At 45.7% G+C, this 19,540-nt stretch overlaps 2 protein-coding genes across 2 annotated transcripts in view; both read left to right on the top strand.

The window, feature by feature from the left end:
- Window positions 1-13,211, top strand: part of LOC307235642 (caspase-3-like) — a 16,004-nt gene extending 2,793 nt beyond the window's left edge. The window contains exons 2-7 of the mRNA XM_080007794.1: window positions 575-660; window positions 5,028-5,188; window positions 5,282-5,410; window positions 9,769-9,944; window positions 10,055-10,175; window positions 12,678-13,211. Of these exons, the coding sequence (XP_079863920.1) occupies window positions 584-660; window positions 5,028-5,188; window positions 5,282-5,410; window positions 9,769-9,944; window positions 10,055-10,175; window positions 12,678-12,907 (894 nt within the window). The 5' untranslated portion in view covers window positions 575-583 and the 3' untranslated portion in view covers window positions 12,908-13,211. The remainder of the gene's footprint in view (window positions 1-574; window positions 661-5,027; window positions 5,189-5,281; window positions 5,411-9,768; window positions 9,945-10,054; window positions 10,176-12,677) is intronic.
- Window positions 13,212-16,715: 3,504 nt separating this feature from the next.
- LOC307235570 (F-BAR and double SH3 domains protein 1-like) overlaps window positions 16,716-19,540 on the top strand; it is a gene marked incomplete at both ends in the record, with an annotated part of 33,710 nt that continues 30,885 nt past the window's right edge. The window contains one exon of the mRNA XM_080007698.1: window positions 16,716-16,736. Within this exon, the coding sequence (XP_079863824.1) occupies window positions 16,716-16,736 (21 nt within the window). The remainder of the gene's footprint in view (window positions 16,737-19,540) is intronic.

Here is a 19,540-nt window from a genome sequence, read left to right as displayed (position 1 = left end):
GGCCACTTCCCTCTGAGAACATCCTGTTTGAAGCCTCACAATGGCGAGGTACTGTTGGTCAGTTGTTAGGTGTCGTCTTGGTCTCATGATGTCAAAATTTGAACAGCATGATGAAGAGGACTGTTTAAATACCAATTCTTATTGAACCACGAAATGTATTGGTCGATTCATGGATCAAACACCTGAACAGAGAACAGCAAGTTGTGCAAAAAGTACTGAAACATTGAACAGTTGGACATGTGCATTCAAAAGTTTAGAGAAGGTCAAATGAAGTTCACCTGTAAAGGTTATAGTGCATTTTAGGTTCACCCTGAAATTTCACCCAAAAGTCGAATATCCCTAACTTTTTGTGTGTGTGTAATAATATAAATAAATAAAATATAATATAACTTAGTGGAAGGTAAAGCTTAAATGTAAAGTATGTGCCTTGTGCATTGCCATTCAGAGGAGGAGTTTGCTCTCCTGGCACAGAGGGGAGTCATTGTAGGTATGCGTGTGAAGTACAAAAATAGGTTGTTGTTATTATTATTATATTACTCCACTGACTGCCATTTTCAAATTCTTTTTGCCACAGTCTAGGATCATGTCTGGTAATGATGTTGCCGATGATTCAGGGAACCAGGGAGACAGAGTGGATGCCAGAGGTATTTGGTCAAAGAGGTAACAACGGATGAATGTAGTCTGAATCTAATCTGAATGCATGTTTTATAAAGAATATCCTCCTCCTTTTTTATTTATTTATTTCTTTTTTGGATGAAATTCGATTTTGTTGGACAATGTAAGAGCAGTGGTTCTCAAACTGTTTTTTTTAAGTAGTGTACCCCCTCTTTTTTCAGCCCCAGAGTACCCCTACACTTTCATTGCGAGGAAAAACAGAAAAAATTAACAAATTATGATCCTATGTGTGTTGTATGTGGGTTTTTTATATATATATATATATATATATATAGAGTTGAGTACCACAATGTACCCCTAGGGGTATGAGTACCCCCATTTGGGAAACACTGTTGTAGAGGATTCTATGTCAAAAGGTAACCATTGGGTAGTGTTCAGCTTTTATTATTACTATTTGATGGCCTTCTGAAAGGTGCTATACAAAGGATGATGATTGTTATTATTATCATTATTATTATTATTTAATGATTGATACTAGATCGAGCCAAATAGTGCTGCAAGGTTTTGTTGTCTGTTCGTTATAGAATACATGCACTCGGATGGGATTAAGGTGTTGGTTCTGCGTTTAACCTGAATAACTAGTTGGACTGAACTACATTAGTCTGCTCTGTAGGCAATTACTCCTCTTCCAATAAATGTTCATCCTTGCGCTTCTTCCAGCTGTTTATTGCAGAGGCCACCTCCACTGAAATTCCCGCCGCCTCAACTGAAGCCTCGTCCACATTATGTGATTTTTATATATTTTTTTCCCCCCGAATGATGAACGACAATGAAAAGAATGAAAAGATTGGCTTTGTTTAGACAGACCTGCCAACCTGCACGCATTTTGTGTACCAACCACGCAATAAAAAATAAAATAAAATTATATATATATATAAAATAATGTAATTTAATTACGGAAAACAGTAAATCAAACAATACCGTATATTTATTCAGTATTTAAACTACATCCTTGGGATTGGACCAGATGCTACGACCTGTGGTTCTGTATCCCCTCCCCTCCCTCTCACTTACTCACTCAACATCCACTGATACGCAGCAGTACTTTATTATCCACCCACGCTGCATTGCTGAGGTAAAATGGGAAGTGGGGGAGTAATAATCTCAAAAAAGTGACCGTAATGTTAACATATCAAGCGTTGGTAATAGAGATGCACCGATTGATCGGCCGTGACTGGTGACCGGCCGATCAGATAAATGTGCTGATTCTGTGCTGTTCAAATGTTCAAAGGATACTGTGCTCAAGTACGTAAGATGTTACGATACTCAAACGCCAAACCAACGTAATGTCACGTAGTTACGTAGTTGACGCTCAAAAAAGAGTGAAAGAAAGAAAATGACGACTGTTTGGAGGTACTTCAAGGTAAACGAAGACTGGATAAATATTATTGCCTGACAATATTCCAGAATTGCGCAGACTGTGTATCTCTCCCTCTCACTGCAGTGGAGCGTCTGCTCTGGTTGTTTGTAGTGCATGAGCTCCGCTCATCTAAAAAAACTCGTTTTTTGACTGAGTCACTCAGTAAAACGAGTCGTTCAATTTGATTCAGTTGGTTTAATGCACGGTGAGTTCCAGTGAAAGAGGGTGAGAAGAGTCGTCATTTATGATTATTGTAATTTTATTTTATTCATTTTTTGCAATGATTGCAATTTTATTTAGCCGCTATAAATAGGTGATTGACACCTTTCCCATTGCCAGGAGAAATGCTGTTTTGTTTTTTTCTTGTGCGTCACATTCAACGTCATGAGCATGCCAGAAAAGGGGCGTGTCACGGTTCCAGTGTGATTGTGAACAAAACAGTAGAGGAGACAACAACTAAAACCAATAACAACGTAAAACTTGGAAAAAAAGTATTTGGAGCTGTTTAAAAGAGCTGTTCATGAATGACCCAGCACTGCAGTAGAAGCGGCATGGAGCATCGGCAGCACGGACACTCCATGCTGCCGGAGCGGGGAGCGGCTTGGGGCAAAGCTGGAGTGACTTGGAGCGTGGGGGTTCTCCACTGTGGTCCCCACAGTGCGATCCCCACACTCACAAAATTTCACGGCCCCCCGTGTGCAAAAAAGTCAATAACTTCTGATTTTGATTTTGGATTCTGAATGGGTTATGAAATGATGGAATGATACACGGATATTCTTGTCTATTTATGCGCCAGCGTCCGGAACTCCAACACGCCTTTCATCCCGCAGGTAAAGAGCCAGAATTAGCAGGTTGACCAATCGGATGTGGAGCCGATTAAAACCTGGGTCTATTGCCGGGTCAGTTGACCCGGTACTGAGACCCAGGTTTTTCCTTTCCCACTGATGACAACTGCCGGATGTTAACGAGTGTTACCGCGTTTTAGGTGCAGTGGGAAAGGGGTATAATAGAAAGGTATATTTGCACTTAAAAGTGAAAGAGACTTTCATTTGAAGTTTCAACTGGACATTTCCATGTTGGTTATGTGTTGTGTCCAGTTACAGGTTGCATTCTACTGAAACTTTGTGACAATCTCATATTCTGTTTGATTGGAACTCAGTGACCGTTCCATGTTCTATTATTATTCTACAGTGAATAATTATTCTACAGTGAATAATGAATGATAGTTAACACACAGTGTTGTAATCAACAGTCTCCCTATTGTGGTATATTGTGGCTGAAAATTACAGTGTAGTCTGTATGTGCAGCTGTCACGTGAGCGTGATTAGATCACATGATGTATTTGTCACTAAATGACTGAAAATGTTATTTCTGCGGTCACGCAAATAAACATTTTTCAACAACAGACAATTTAAAAGATATTTAATAGTCAATGTTTTATTTTTTACATACAACTGAATGAAAATCAGAATCGGCCAAAATCTGAATCAGCGGGTTAGAGGTTTTTTTTAAATTGGGAATCGGCCAAGAAAATTGCAATCCGTGCATCTCTAGTTGGTAAAGATGTTTGGTAACTTTACAAGATGATGTATTTCAAGGGATATATCCTAATGAGATTAATTTGTATATTGAATATAGTTAGCTGTAGTAGTTCGCAATATTATGATCGAATGATACACGGATATTCCTGTCTATTTATGCGCCAACGTCCGGAAATGGGGCGAGAATAACCGGGTCCACCCGGCTGTCATGTTTACATCACTGCCGATCGGAGCTCGAGCCGATAAAAACCTGTGACTACTGCAGAGTCATTTGTCCCAGGAATCAATGCCGATTGTAACCTTTCCCACTGAAGACAAAAGCCAGATGTTAGTGGGGGTTTTTGGTGCAGTGGAATAGAGGATTAGGATATTTTATCTATATGTTTGATTATTTGTATATAAAAGAAGGTGCCATGTCTTCATTAAAAAGTGAAGTGCAGGTTTATGAGTGCTACACTTTTACAATAATTGTAAATTGTAGTTCTATTTACATCTGTGTATATGACTGAAAATAAATAATCCTGTCCCGCGCGTGTGTTTGTGACAAAACACACGCGCGACAGACTCGTCGGGGATTCCTCCTGGTGAAATATCTGGTAATGGGTCATTCTCATGAAACCGCCATAAAACGTTTTCCGAAATGAATTAATACACATGTATTCACAGAGAATGTGAAATAATTCTCTATATATAATGATAATGATGAAAATATTAAAGTACACAACGCCTACTATATGGCCTATTTGGTTGTACTATGACATTATGACATTACTTTGGGTTGGTTTTTTTTTCTGTACTTTTCCTATCAAAAAATCCATTGTGTTAACACGTCCAAATTAAAGATGGCTGTTACGGTAATGAATGCACTTAAGCTTAGCTTAGCTTATTTTAGTCTTAGCTTGGCGTAAACAGTGGAATGCACAATGACAGTTCAAAAAATGTATACACCATCACTACATTTCCTCACTGCTCTTTCTATTGTCATGTTTAAAATTAATAAAACAGTAAGATACATTGCCGTAGCAACGTATTTTCGAGTGTAACACAGTCTCTGATCAGGTAAGCATGGAAAAAAAACACTGGCATAGTTAAAAACAACTAAGTGGACCATATAGTAGGCGTTGTTTACTTTGATATTTAAATTAATTGTTTCACATTCTCTGTGGATATGTGTATCGATTTATTTGGGACATGTTTTATGGTGGTTTCATGAGTATGACCCTCACCACCTCCGCAGGCATCTTGTACTGATTCCTTTGAGGGTCTCTCGATCTGTCTCTGTGTCGAGTAAAATGTGGCCAGTGAACCCCCTCTGCATGTGTGCCAGAGAGAAAATATGCCCGTGTGACAGGAGCGGAAACACGAAAAGTCAAACCTGGTAAAAAGCAACGCATTATTTATGAGAAGCGTTTCTCACATTTGCCCGTCGGCCGAACTCCATGTTTCCCCAGGCAGCCCGAGGAGCCCAAAAGCGGCACGAGCAGGAGCGAGGAAGTGGACGCCGGTTCTGGCAGAAAGGCGGAGCCCATCGACCCGTACCGCTATAAGATGAACTACCCCAGCCTCGGAACCTGTGTCATCATCAACAACAAGAACTTTGACAAGAAAACGGGTAAAGTCGCTTTCCATCACCAAATCGGCGAACTCCACCGACCGTTCTAAAAAGCTGTGATGTTCCTGCATCTGCCCGCTCGTGTCTCCACAGGGATGGCGTTTCGCAACGGGACGGATGTGGACGCGGCCACCGCCATGAAGACCTTCTCCTCCCTGGGCTACAAGATGAGAATCGCCAACGACCAGACGGTGGACCAGATGCAAAAGCTGCTGTACAGCGGTAAAGGAAGCAGCGGCGGCGCGGTCTTAGAATATCAACATCAGTTTCCTTGGCTTAGTTGTTCGGTTTTTCCGACCTAATCAGTTTGGTAAGATAAACGTCCAAGAGCCTTCTGATCTCACCTTATAGTCCTGCTCGCTCCAGTAAGTCCTTGCTGTAAACACTCTGAACATCACTAAAAGACTCTGGACCTTGGTTTATGAGGGACACAGTTGGTTTGTCTGATAAGCTACATTCCGGTGAGACCGGTGTCCCCCTGTGGCTTATTCAGCATTTAGAAAGCTCTTATAAAAACACTTTTTCATTCTCAGCGCTTTCTACGGTCCTGTAAATTAAAGTCCCTTTGCCACTCACAGTGAAAGCCCTAAATCTACCGGCAATGTTCCGTATTGCCGTCATGGGAACGGGAGCCGGTATCGATGTTCCGTAAAAGTCGTTCCGTAAATGTACCCATTCTCGAAGAAGTATCATTTCCGGCAAATAACCGGAACGGCTGTGGATTGAAGTGTGTGGGATCGGGAGGAGCAACATTTCCGTAAAGGAGGGGTGGAGAGAATCCAAATGAAGCACAAATAGATTCAAGATTCAAGATTCAAGATTTTTTATTTGTCACATACATATACATACTTCCATACATATATGCAGTGAAATGTAATGCAACGCACCCGGTGATAGCACACAATATGTCCTAGGAAAAAATAGAAAATAAAATAAAAAGTAGAAAATTCCTTTCTAATAGACCGACTAACTGACTCCTAAAACGTAATACAGTAAGTGGAATACTTATAGAATAAGATAAAAATATATAGAATAAAATACAATAAAAATGAATTGAAATAAGATGGAATAGATAGAAGGAATATGGCTATGTATATACAGATATGTGCATTTAAAGTGGCATGTGAATTAAAGTGGCATGTGAATGTGAATAGTGTGAGGTAGTGTTTGGGATAATACAGCACAGTATACAACAGCACGGCGCAGCAATACGGCATCACGAACAACCCTGAACAGTGACACAGTATGCGGTACAGTATGCTACATACAGTACAGTAGGTAGTGGAGCCTAGTGCATGGCTCAGTGAGGACCCCTGGTGAGGTCAGCATTGACAGTTCTAATGGCGTGCGGGAAAAAACTCCGTCTCAGTCTCTCTGTTCTCGCTGCGTGACTGCGGAGGCGCTTGCCTGACCGCAGCAGCTGAAACAGTCCGTTGTTGGGGTGATGAGGATCCTTCATGATCCTGCGGGCTCTGCTACTACACCTCCTGGTGTATATCTCCTGCAAGGGGGGGAGGGTAGTTCCAGTGGTATGTTCAGCTGAACGCACCACCCTCTGCAGGGCCCGCCTGTCCTGGGCAGTACAGTTCCCAAACCAGGCAGTGATGTTGCCTGTCAGGATGCTCTCCACTGCTCCAGAGTAGAATGACTTGAGGATCCTCACCGAGACTCGGAATTTCCTCAGCTGCCTGAGGTGGTAGAGACGCTGCCTCGCCTTTCTCACCAGAGTGTCTGTGTGAACAGTCCATGTTAAGTCCTCTGTGATGTGGACTCCCAGATATCTGAAGCTGCTCACCCTATCAACAGAAGTCCCATTAATCCACAAGGGCGCGTGCATCCTCGATTGTGATCCACGCCTAAAGTCCACAATCAGCTCCTTGGTTTTGCTGACGTTCAGGTGGAGGCTGTTGTCCTGGCACCAGAGTGACAGGTCAGCCACCTCCTCGCGGTAGGCCTTCTCATCGCAGTCGGTGATCAGGCCCACGACCACGGTGTCGTCAGCAAACTTGATGTTGATGTTGGAGCTGGACCTGGCCACACAGTCGTGTGTATACAGGGAGTACAGTAGGGGGCTGAGGACGCAGCCCTGGGGGGATCCTGTATTCAGGGTGAGGGAGCTTGACATGTACTTCCCCACCTTGACCACCTGGGGGCGGCCTGTGAGGAAGTCCAGGATCCAGGTGCACAGCGGAGCATTCAATCCTAGCTCCATCAACTTGACAGCCAGTCTGGTGGGAACTATGGTGTTGAAAGCTGAACTATAAGCGATGAACAGCATTCTCACATAGGCCCCCTTCTGGCCATCCAGGTGCGTGAGCGTGGTGTGCAGTACCTGGGAGACCGCGTCATCCATGGATCTGTTCTGCCGGTACGCGAACTGCAACGGGTCCAAGGTGCGGGGGAGGGAGGCGCAGATGTAATCCTTAATCAGCCTCTCGAAACACTTCATGACCACCGAGGTGAGGGCCACCGGACGGTAGTCATTCAGGCAGGCAGGAGAGGCGATCTTCGGGACAGGAACGACGGTGGACCTCTTGAAACAGGATGGGACCACTGATTCAGCCAGAGAGATGTTGAATTTTGTGGTGAACACCGGAGCTAGCTGGTTAGCACAGGTCTTCAGTACTCGTCCAGATATGCCGTCTGGGCCCGCAGCTTTCCTGGTGTTCACCCGCATCAAAGCCCTCCTGACCTCGTGCACAGACACTGAGAGTGCGCGCTCATCCCCAGCGGTGTAACTCCAATTAGCCGGCGAGCTAGCGGTGCTGCTGCCAGACTCGAACCGCGCATAAAAGGAGTTCAGTTGGTTGGCCAGGGAGGCGTCCACACTCGTGGCTGGGGAGGAGCTGTTCTTGTAGTTTTTTATTGTTCGCAGCCCCTCCCACAAGCGTCTTGTGTCCCCCCGCTCCATCTGCAGCTCCACGGTGTCTCTGTACGTCCGTTTGGCGTCCCTCACCGCCCTCCGCAGATTGTACGACGCCGCTTTGTAATTGTCCATGTTACCAGATACAAGTCCGTCGTTGTAAGCGGCCGTGCGCGCATTCAGAGCGCAGCGGATGGATTTATCAACCCATGGTTTCTGGTTTGGAAATATCCGAACTTTCACCGTGGGAACGATTTCATCCGCTAGCGTAGCCACAAAACTTACTACAGCCTCCGTAAACTCGCTGACGTCACTTGAACTTGCTTGGAACACGTCCCAGTCTACGTCAGTCAGAGCTCTCTGAAGCGCAGCCTCTGATTGGTCCGTCCACCGCTTCACTTCCCTCGTCATCACCAGATCCCGCGCGATCAGAGGCCTGTAAACAGGAAGCAGCGAGATCGCGGCGTGATCTGATTTCCCGAAAGCAGGGAGCGACACGGGCTTGTATCCGTTCTTGTAAGGAGTGTAACAATGGTCCAGAGTTCTGTCTCCCCTGGTGGCACACGTGATGTGTTGGTGGAAATTCGGTAGAACTTTTTTAAGGTTGGCCCTGTTAAAGTCCCCAGTCACCACCACAGCCGCGTCGGGATGTTTGTTCTGAAATCCGCACAACACATCGTGCAGAACCGACAGAGCTGCGTCGGTGTCCGCTTGCGGTGGGATATAAACGGCTGTAATGATGACCGTGCTGAATTCCCGGGGTAGATAAAATGGACGGCATAGTATGGTCAGCTGTTCCAGGTTCGGCGAGCAGGAGTGGGAGAGGAATTTGGTGTTGTTGGCGTTACACCAGCGGTTGTTTACCATTAGGCAGACGCCTCCACCTTTGGATTTGTTTTTTACAAATATTTCTTTGGTGCTGTGGTGGATGGGGAGGCTTGGTTGGGCTAACGAGCATCAGGGTTAAAAACCCCGTCCACACACTCAGTCAAGATGGGAGCCCTGTGTCATGACATGTTCCATCTGCTCCTGGCTAGTTCCACCTAGCCTCATCTCTATATATAAATAATAAACTGGTGTTAGCAACCCCCGTCATCTGTGTCTCTGTGCCGGAGGGCCCTGAACACGCCACTTGGGGGGCGCGTGGTGGCGAAACAGCCACAGGTACAAATATAAAAAAATATACATTATGTAAATATTCGGAAAAAGAGTCCGATCCAGACCGTGGCGCTGGGCTGCGAGCCTCCACGGGGACGAGTATTTTTCTTCTTTCTTAATTTTTCTTCTTAAAAAGGCCCCTCCGACACTAGACGTGTCTTTTACACTCAGGTCTGCCGTGCGCCGGCGCCGGGTGCAAGCGCTTCACTTCCTCAGCGCAGAGCGGAGGGAGCGAGCAGGCATGGAGAGGTTACGGCGGGTGGAGAATGTTCCTTCTCCAGAGGCAGAGAGTGTAAGGACAGGTGGAAAATGATCACTGCCATTTAAAAATGTTGGGTTAGGGGGGCGGGGAGACGGGGAGCGGCGCGCTGCTCTTAAAACGGGACCGATTCTGTTGCCTAGTCTCACGTGATATTAGACACCACTCGCACAACATGACATCATGTGCAGTATCCGTAACAGTCGTCTATGTGGGAACAGACTCCATACAGAACTTTTCCGTCAATGAGGCAACGTGGGAATGACTCTCTCTCTCTGTACCTTGCTCTCTTCTCGGCAGTGTCCAAGGAGGACCACAGCAGCTGTGCGTCCTTTGTGTGCGTGCTGCTCAGCCACGGAGACGAGGGAGTTATTTACGGGACGGACGGCTTCGTGGACCTGCGGAGGCTGACGGGGTATTTCCGCGGAGACCACTGCAAGAGTCTGGTGGCCAAGCCCAAACTGTTCTTCATACAGGTCGGTCGATGAACTTCATGTGAGGGCAACAACGCAGCTCTCACAGCTCTGCCTGTCACTACGATTTCAATGTTTCCGCCATGTGAACGCGCTGGGCCCGTCTCACCCAGGCGTGTCGCGGCAGCACTTTAGACGACGGCGCGGGGATGGAAACGGACAGCGAAGCGGACGACACACAGCAGAGGATTCCTGTGGAGGCGGACTTCCTGTACGCCTACTCCACAGCGCCAGGTAAGCTCATTATGCCTAATTCAGCCGGTGGCAGCAAAAACAGTGCAGTTGATAAATATCTACAAATTAAAGGGATAAGAAATAACACATGACACATCTATCTAGGTTAACAAGGTTAACGACACAAGTAGCACTGTGCTAACTGGTAGCGCTATGCCAATAAGTAGCAGTATGCTAACTAGTAGCACTATGCCAACTAGAAGCACTATGCCAACTAGAAGCACTATGCCAACTAGTAGCACTATGCCAACTAGAAGCACTATGCCAACTAGTAGCACTATGCCAACTAGAAGCACTATGCCAACTAGTAGCACTATGCCAACTAGTAGCACTATGCCAACTAGAAGCACTATGCCAACTAGAATCACTATGCCAACTAGTAGCACTATGCCAACTAGAAGCACTATGCCAACTAGTAGCACTATGCCAACTAGTACCACTATGCCAACTAGAAGCACTATGCCAACTAGAAGCACTATGCCAACTAGTAGCACTATGCCAACTAGAAGCACTATGCCAACTAGAAGCACTATGCCAACTAGTAGCACTATGCCAACTAGAAGCACTATGCCAACTAGTAGCACTATGCCAACTAGTACCACTATGCCAACTAGAAGCACTATGCCAACTAGAAGCACTATGCCAACTAGTACCACTATGCCAACTAGAAGCACTATGCCAACTAGTAGCACTATGCCAACTAGAAGCACTATGCCAACTAGTAGCACTATGCCAACTAGAAGCACTATGCCAACTAGAAGCACTATGCCAACTAGTAGCACTATGCCAACTAGAAGCACTATGCCAACTAGTAGCACTATGCCAACTAGTAGCACTATGCCAACTAGAAGCACTATGCCAACTAGAAGCACTATGCCAACTAGTAGCACTATGCCAACTAGTAGCACTATGCCAACTAGTAGCACTATGCCAACTAGAAGCACTATGCCAACTAGTAGCACTATGCCAACTAGTAGCACTATGCCAACTAGAAGCACTATGCCAACTAGTAGCACTATGCCAACTAGTAGCACTATGCCAACTAGTAGCACTATGCCAACTAGAAGCACTATGCCAACTAGTAGCACTATGCCAACTAGAAGCACTATGCCAACTAGAAGCACTATGCCAACTAGTAGCACTATGCCAACTAGTAGCACTATGCCAACTAGTACCACTATGCCAACTAGAAGCACTATGCCAACTAGAAGCACTATGCCAACTAGTAGCACTATGCCAACTAGAAGCACTATGCCAACTAGTAGCACTATGCCAACTAGTAGCACTATGCCAACTAGTAGCACTATGCCAACTAGAAGCACTATGCCAACTAGAAGCACTATGCCAACTAGTAGCACTATGCCAACTAGTAGCACTATGCCAACTAGAAGCACTATGCCAACTAGTAGCACTATGCCAACTAGAAGCACTATGCCAACTAGTAGCACTATGCCAACTAGTAGCACTATGCCAACTAGAAGCACTATGCCAACTAGAAGCACTATGCCAACTAGTAGCACTATGCCAACTAGTAGCACTATGCCAACTAGTAGCACTATGCCAACTAGAAGCACTATGCCAACTAGTAGCACTATGCCAACTAGTAGCACTATGCCAACTAGAAGCACTATGCCAACTAGTAGCACTATGCCAACTAGTAGCACTATGCCAACTAGTAGCACTATGCCAACTAGTAGCACTATGCCAACTAGAAGCACTATGCCAACTAGTAGCACTATGCCAACTAGTAGCACTATGCCAACTAGTAGCACTATGCCAACTAGAAGCACTATGCCAACTAGAAGCACTATGCCAACTAGTAGCACTATGCCAACTAGAAGCACTATGCCAACTAGAAGCACTATGCCAACTAGAAGCACTATGCCAACTAGAAGCACTATGCCAACTAGTAGCACTATGCCAACTAGTAGCACTATGCCAACTAGAAGCACTATGCCAACTAGAAGCACTATGCCAACTAGTAGCACTATGCCAACTAGTACCACTATGCCAACTAGTAGCACTATGCCAACTAGTAGCACTATGCCAACTAGTAGCACTATGCCAACTAGTAGCACTATGCCAACTAGTAGCACTATGCCAACTAGTAGCACTATGCCAATCAAATAGGGCTTTCTATTGGCAATAATCTGGTATTATTGTCTGTTTATCAATACAGAGGGGATGATTCAATATGTCCAAACCCAACAATACTCAATTAATATAGTTATATTTACATGTATTTAAGTCTGTGAAGATGTATTGATATACTGTACATTTAGATGAAATACAAATATATACGACTGTTACTGCATAATGACTATATTCCAATGCTGTAATGCAACAAAGGAGAGGGTGGGTTCTAACCAGCCATCAATGAGCTGTTTGGGTATTGTAAAATTTGAGGATCGATGCAACAACTGGAAATAGATACATGGCTGTGTATCAGACGCCAACACGTTAAAAAATGCTTATCCCTCGACGTGCGTACAACCCACCCAGGATACTACTCGTGGAGGAACACGGCCAACGGCTCGTGGTTCATGCAGGCGTTGTGCCAGGCGCTGCAGCGTCACGCCACCGAGCTGGAGCTGATGCAGATCATGACCCGCGTCAACCACAGGGTGGCGCTGGACTTTGAGTCCTCCTCCAACCTGCCCGGGTTCTCCGCCAAGAAACAGATACCCTGCATCGTGTCCATGCTGACCAAGGACTTCTACTTCCCTCGCTAGAGCAGCCGCCCCAGGGTCTGTGGTGTTGGTGGCTCTGCTAACAGTAGTCACAGTAGTCTATGAAACAGATTTTTATTTTAAATCTATTTTCTCATTTGATGCCGCTGTTTTATTTCTTAACAGTTTATACGCTGCTCTTGTTTTTAGTTTGTGATGGGTCAAAATGGGACATTTTAAACCAAGTTATCCAAGTAATTACTAGAACGCAATGGTTCTATCCATGCACTTTTCAATTCACGGATCTTTATTTTTGACTGTTTCTGTCAGCCATTTATAATGATGCGAAGAATTAAAAGAACACACAGACGAATTAAAATGTGTCCCTTTCATTTTTGAATCCATCTTTAAACTAACAATTTTTTATTTTCTCATGGATTAAAATCAATGTTACTTCCACTTATTCAATGTTTGAGACAGTATTTATTGAATATATGAGGGCAACTTATTTTACAATGACGAATTATATTTATTGTTAATTTCCACCCATTGTATTTATTTTCTTCTTGTTCATGAACGTGAGTTGCATGGGAGAGATAGTTATTACATCTTTGTCCAGCAGTTAACCAATTGTATTGAAATAGAATGGACTATAATAGATGGTATCTTATCCACACAATTACTTCATTCATTTTTCGAGAAAGATTTTAAAAAAACGTTTTATTGAGCAAACATCCAAAACACATTGCTTAGTGTTGTGAGTATAAAACAATAAGAGAAGGTGAGAAGATACACAACAGAATAAATAACCATTACAGTAACTACATGAGATAAACAAAGACATAGTGAGCAGTATTATTGTTGGTAATAGAAGTAAATGAATGAAAGAAATAAAAAAATACATAAATAGTAACAATAGTGATAGCAAAGATAAAATACGTATGAAAAGGGAACAACTGTAGTGCTAAATATAAATAGATACATATATAAATAGAGAATATGAAAAAGAATAAACTGTAAGAATAAATATGAATAAATAAATTAAATACGAAAACCAATTTATGAATAAGGTAAACTACAAAAATGAAGAAAAACAAATAAATAAATACTTGTGTAATTATTTAATGGTCATAATCAGAAGTGCAGCTGTAGGACATTGTCCTTTATGGAACATAGGACCTGTCCGATCCTCCAGGTGGACTTGAAGGCCTCCAGCCTGTTGGCGAAGGTATAGAATCCAAACGCCCCCCGAAGGCGAGCTGGCAGCAGGCCGGTCAGCATGAGAACCGGGTCCAGAGAGCCCCGTTCCTGGATCCGGTTCTTCCTAGTCTTCCATATAGACAGTTTGGAAACACCAAACAAAAAATTAATCAGAAGGTGGACCCGCTTTCTGTTTGCTGTGTGCCTGGGGCAGAAAACAAAACTGCTGTGGGAAAAAAATAAAATAAAACCCAGCCCCTGACACCATCCCTGCAGCAGCCTAAACATCCCTGCTATCCTAGCACACCGCAAGAAAAGGTGCTCCACAGTCCCTCCACCCTGGCAGAATGGACAGCACTCTCCTCTACCTGGATCCAGGTGTGCCACGTGCCTGTTGGTGGCTATTATCCAGTGCACCACCCTCCACTGGGGATCCCCCGTCCTTTTAACGGTGGGGTCTTGTACATGGAACACCAGCTTGCGCTGCCAGCTCAGTCCTGGGGTGTAGAGGAGCCTTTGTACCGCCTGGAGCCTGAATGCAGCAACCCGGGCCTCGATGTCAATAAGGCCCTGTCCTCCCTCCTGCACCAGAAGGTACAGTACAGGTGCCCGGAGCCAATGCTGCTCTGACTAGAAGAATATTTTTCTCGATCCGCTCTATCAGGCCCCCTGGTAGAGTGGACCCTCTGCTTATGCCACAGGGTTGAGGCTACCAGGGTTTTGGCCACCAGAACTCTCCCCCTGTAGGACAGCTGGGACCAAAGGAGTTGGCTAGCACTTTGGAGAGCACCTTGTAGTCGGGGCAGAGGAGGGCTACAGGCCTCGAGTTTTTGAGGAGCGCCAGGTCTCCCTTCTTGAGCGGAAGAGAGAGGGCAGCCCGTTGACAGGAGCCCGGCTGGGAGCTCCTCCCCAGATATTCCAGCAGAACATCCAGGAGGTCCTGCCCCAGGCAGCTCCAGAAGTGCCTGAGAAACTCAGCGGGAAGCCCGTCCACCCCTGTCGCCTTACCCAGTGCCTTCTGCCCCACTGCAGCGGTGAGTTCCTCCAAGGTGATGGGGGGCGTCCAGGGTGACCCCCTCCTCTCCCAGCTGAGGGAGTCCTCCGCCCTGTAGGGGCAGCGTAGAACTCCACCGTCAGCCTCCGCATCTCCGCTGGGTCGGCGGTAACCGTCGGGCAACCCTCAGCTTCCTCTGGACCGCAGTTTTCTCCAAACTGAAGAAGAAACTGCTGGGAGCATCCATATCATTAATAGACATAAAACGGGCCCTGGCTAGAGCCCCCTTTGCTGTCTGGCATAAAAATAAAGATAACTGCTGCTTTTTGTTTTGTAATATTAAACCCCTGTCTGTGCTGCTGTTGGTTATTAGGTTGTTTTCTATATTTTTAACTTAGCGCAGACCTGGTGTGTGAAGTGGAGTATGCAGAATACTGCTGGCAGAAAGTCCTGACCTGGGCCTTCCCCACTTCCCACCACTGGCTCAAGGACATCTTCACCCAGATGTACTGCCTGGAGTCAGGGTCTTTAATCCTCCAGGCATCAGCTGGACTGCGTGAGAAGCGCAGACAATGTGGTGGTGGACTGGGGGTTGGGTTCCTCACCAGTCCTGTCCATTGTACAATCCTCAGTGCAGTTCCAGTCCCCTGCTAAAATAAAGTGCTCCCGAGTGTCCTGCTGCTCTAAAATTGTTAAATAAAGCTACTCACTCTGTGCCCTGGTTTGGTGCATAAATGTTGAAAAAACACCTCATCCCCCAGTTCTGCCCTCACCATCAGTTCCCTCCCCACCACTACCTCCACTATGGAGAATACTGTCACCTGCAAACTAGGAGAAAATGAAATGGCTACCCCTGCTCTAAAATGAGTCCCATTCCTGAGACAGTGCTGGCCCTTCCACTCCAGACCCCAGTCCACCTGGTTATCTCCATCACTGTGTGTCTACTGGAGGAACAGAATATCTAACTTTCTTTGTTGGGACCTCTGAAAAATCAAAGCCCTCTTCTGTCTATCTCTGCCACCGTTAATCTTTAAGGACCCAAAATGAAAGTTCTCCATAAGGAAGAGGAAAAGGAAAAACAGTTGAACGGATAGATGGAAAACCCGTAAAAGAGACATCACCATGACAAGCAACCTATTTACTTATTTGAAAACGTTAAGCACCTTCCCCCTTGACACTGTGTTCCCTTAATGCAATCACATGTTTCTTCAGCCTGTATCTTTTATTTTCATCCAGCTGCTCTACTCCAACCCCCGAGAAATCCCTCACTTCAACAGACTGCACAAATGTCCCACCCAGAAAGTAGCTTATCTCCCCCAGAGGGTAGAAGTTTTCATTTGGACAGTCTACGTCTGACACGGACCAACAATCAGAATCACTTTCACTGTCATCATCCATACCCTGATCCTGGCTCTCAGCGCCAGCGGTTCAACCTCCACCACCTCTCCCCGGAGGGATAAACCGTGTTGTACCCCTCTCCATGCAGTCCTCCCCAGGGACTGCACATGCTGCAGCTCCTCCCTTTTTTTTTTCCACCATAGCACACACAAACTACCACAACATGAGTAAAGACAGAACAAACCACCACACTCTCCGCTGAGAGAGAGAGAGAGAGAGAGAGAGAGAGAGAGAGAGAGAGAGAGAGAGAGAGAGAGAGAGTGTATGAAGCACCTCAGCATGCAGCCACCGCCGAGAAAGGTAAGTGGCGGGAAACGCCTTTGACTAATTAGTGTAAATCACAGACCAAAAAAACCCCAAAGCGTTTTTCTTTTTGGGTCGCTGGACGTACCTGTGTGTCGTTTCTAACATGAAAATCTGGAAAGTATCCGTAGTTGTTATCCTTTACGAGAAAATGGGTATTTAAATTATTTTTAACAAATATAAATGAATCAATTTATATAATAATCAATCAAACCAGTTTGATCTGGGATGTATTCAGTTTAATCTGTCAATGAGTGTCCAGGTGTGGACAGTCTTTGGATGAGGATAATAATTATAATGATAATAAATACAGTGGCAGGAAGCAATACACAGTGTCCAGTTTAATCATTTTTGGTACGTATTACAGTTTTCCGGGTTCTGCTCAACGCAGCACAAGTTACAAAAATAAACCGTCTGCGTGTGGCTGTGAACCAGGGTTCGTCGTTGCTATAACTCACTGTGATGCTCGTGGTGATACAACGCTACTCTCAGAGGCTATGTGAAGGCTCAGCGTCTGTTATCCGGAGGGTGATACGAGGTCTGTACGGTGCTGTGACGGTGGTCCACTCTGCTCTCCCCTGGCTGTTGGACGGTCGCCGTCCAGGGTGATGGGACTTGGTTGAGTTGCACTGAGGAAAACCTGTCGTGAGTCGGGGCAGAGGGACGCTGTTTTTCTTCAATGTAGATTTAATGTTTTGGAAATAAATCGTGTATGAATCAGAATCAGAATCAGAAATACTTTAATAATCCCAGGGGGAAATCACTTTTGTTACAAATCCAAATCTACATACAACATATTTACATACAACATATTTACATACAACATATAATAATTATTAAGAAACAGATTTATATATAAATATATATATAAACATATCTATATACACCTGGTAAAGTGTAAAATGTTCAGTTAAAATGTGCAAAAAGAAGAAGGTGCAGAAGTGGACGTCCGTGTTTTGAGGCCAGGTTACAGAGAGGGGGTGTCTGACTCTCTGAGGGAGGCGTTGTAGAGATTGATGCCCACAGGCAGGAATGATTTCCTGTGGCGCTCTGTGGCGCATCTGGGTAAGAGGAGTCTTCTGCTGAAGGTGCTCCTCTGCTGGGCCAGTGTGTCATAGAGAGGGTGACAGACATTGTCCAAGATGGACTGAAGCCTGGACAGCATCCTCCTCTCTGCCACAGTCGTCAGGGTGTCCAGCTCCTCTCCTACGACATCACCGGCCCTCCTGATTAGTTTGTTTAGTCTGTTGTTGTCTGCGACCCTCAGCCCACTGCCCCAGCATGTGACAGCGAAGAAGATCGTACTGGCCACAACAGACTCATAGAACATCCTCAGCATCGTTCGGCAGATGTTAAAGGACCTCAGCCTCCATCGGAAATAGAGTCGGCTTTGGCCCTTTTTGTAGACTGCCTCGGTGTTTCTGGTCCAGTCCAACTTGTTATTGAAGTACACCCCCAGGTACTTGTACGCCTCCACAGTGTCCACAGGGACCCCCTGGATGGAAACAGGGGTCACGGGTGTTTTTGCCCTCCTCAGATCCACTATGAGCTCCTTTGTCTTAGTCACACTGAGCTGCAGATGGTTCAGCTCACTCCAAGTGACAAAGTTGCCCACAACAGTCCTGTATTCACTCTCATCACCCTTTTTAATACAACCAACTATTGCTGAGTCATCAGAAAACTTCTGAAGGTGGCAGTGCAATAGTTGAAGTCTGAGGTGAAGAGGGTGAAGAGGAATGGAGAGAGGACAGTCCCCTGTTGGGCCCCAGTGTTGCTGACTACTCTGTCAGACACACAGTTCTGTAGGCGTACATACTGTGGTCTGCCCGTCAGGTAATCAACAATCCAGGACACGATGGGGGCCTCCACCAGCATCACAGCCATATTCTCACCCAGAAGAGCCGGACGGATGGTGTTGAAAGCACTGGAGAAATCAAAGAACATGACTCTCACAGTGCTCGCCGGCTTGTCCAGATGAGTGTTCAGCAGGTAGATGATGCTGTCCTCAACTCCCAGGCGGGGCTGGTAGGCGAACTGCAGTGGATCAGTGAAAGGCCTGAGCATAGGCCTTAGCTGCTCCAGGACGAGCCTCTCGAAGGTCTTCATGATGTGGGACGTCAGAGCCACCGGTCTGTAGTCCTGAGGGCCGCTGGGACGCGGCGTCTTCGGCACAGGAACGAGGCAGGACGTCTTCCACAGCACAGGGACCCTCTGGAGGTGCAGGCTCAGGCTAGAATCATGACATGTTTACTTGAAATGAAGTATCTAATTTTTCATTTGTTTTTTTACATGAGCATTTCTCATGCTCATATGTTTGACTAATAACCGTGGACTTATGTCTGAACCAATCACCGTGCACCTAGGTCAAGGCACACTGAATGTTTAAATGTCCCTCAAGAAAGGTGTTTTAACAGTTACCATCGTTCCCGGGTCATGCAATGCAAAAGAAAGGGATGATTCCTCCGAACTTCCTGCGCTGCGAAAGCGCCCTCTGTTTCTATTTATAGTTTTCGGGGGTCTTGTGAAACGCAGCACGGGTGACAGTTTTCCGAGTTTCCATTAAATGCAGCATCGGCGTGGGTTGTCTGTGACTGTGGGATGCGAATGACCCAGAGACGAAGCTTGGACTTATATCGTTTTGGATGATGATGTCACAAAGCGCCCTGCTCCTGACACTAATGGAATCACGTCAATGTTCGGTGGGATGGTAGCTCAGGCGGTAGAGCTGGTGGTCTAGTGATCCAAAGGTTGCTGGTTGGATCCCAGGCTCCTCCTGCTAGCATGCTGTAGTGTCCTTGAGC

Source organism: Zeus faber, assembly GCF_960531495.2.
Source record: "Zeus faber genome assembly, chromosome: 10".
NCBI classification, from domain to species: Eukaryota; Metazoa; Chordata; class Actinopteri; order Zeiformes; family Zeidae; genus Zeus; species Zeus faber.
Note: the sequence above shows the minus strand (reverse complement) of the source record. Positions and strands in the feature narration are given on the sequence as shown.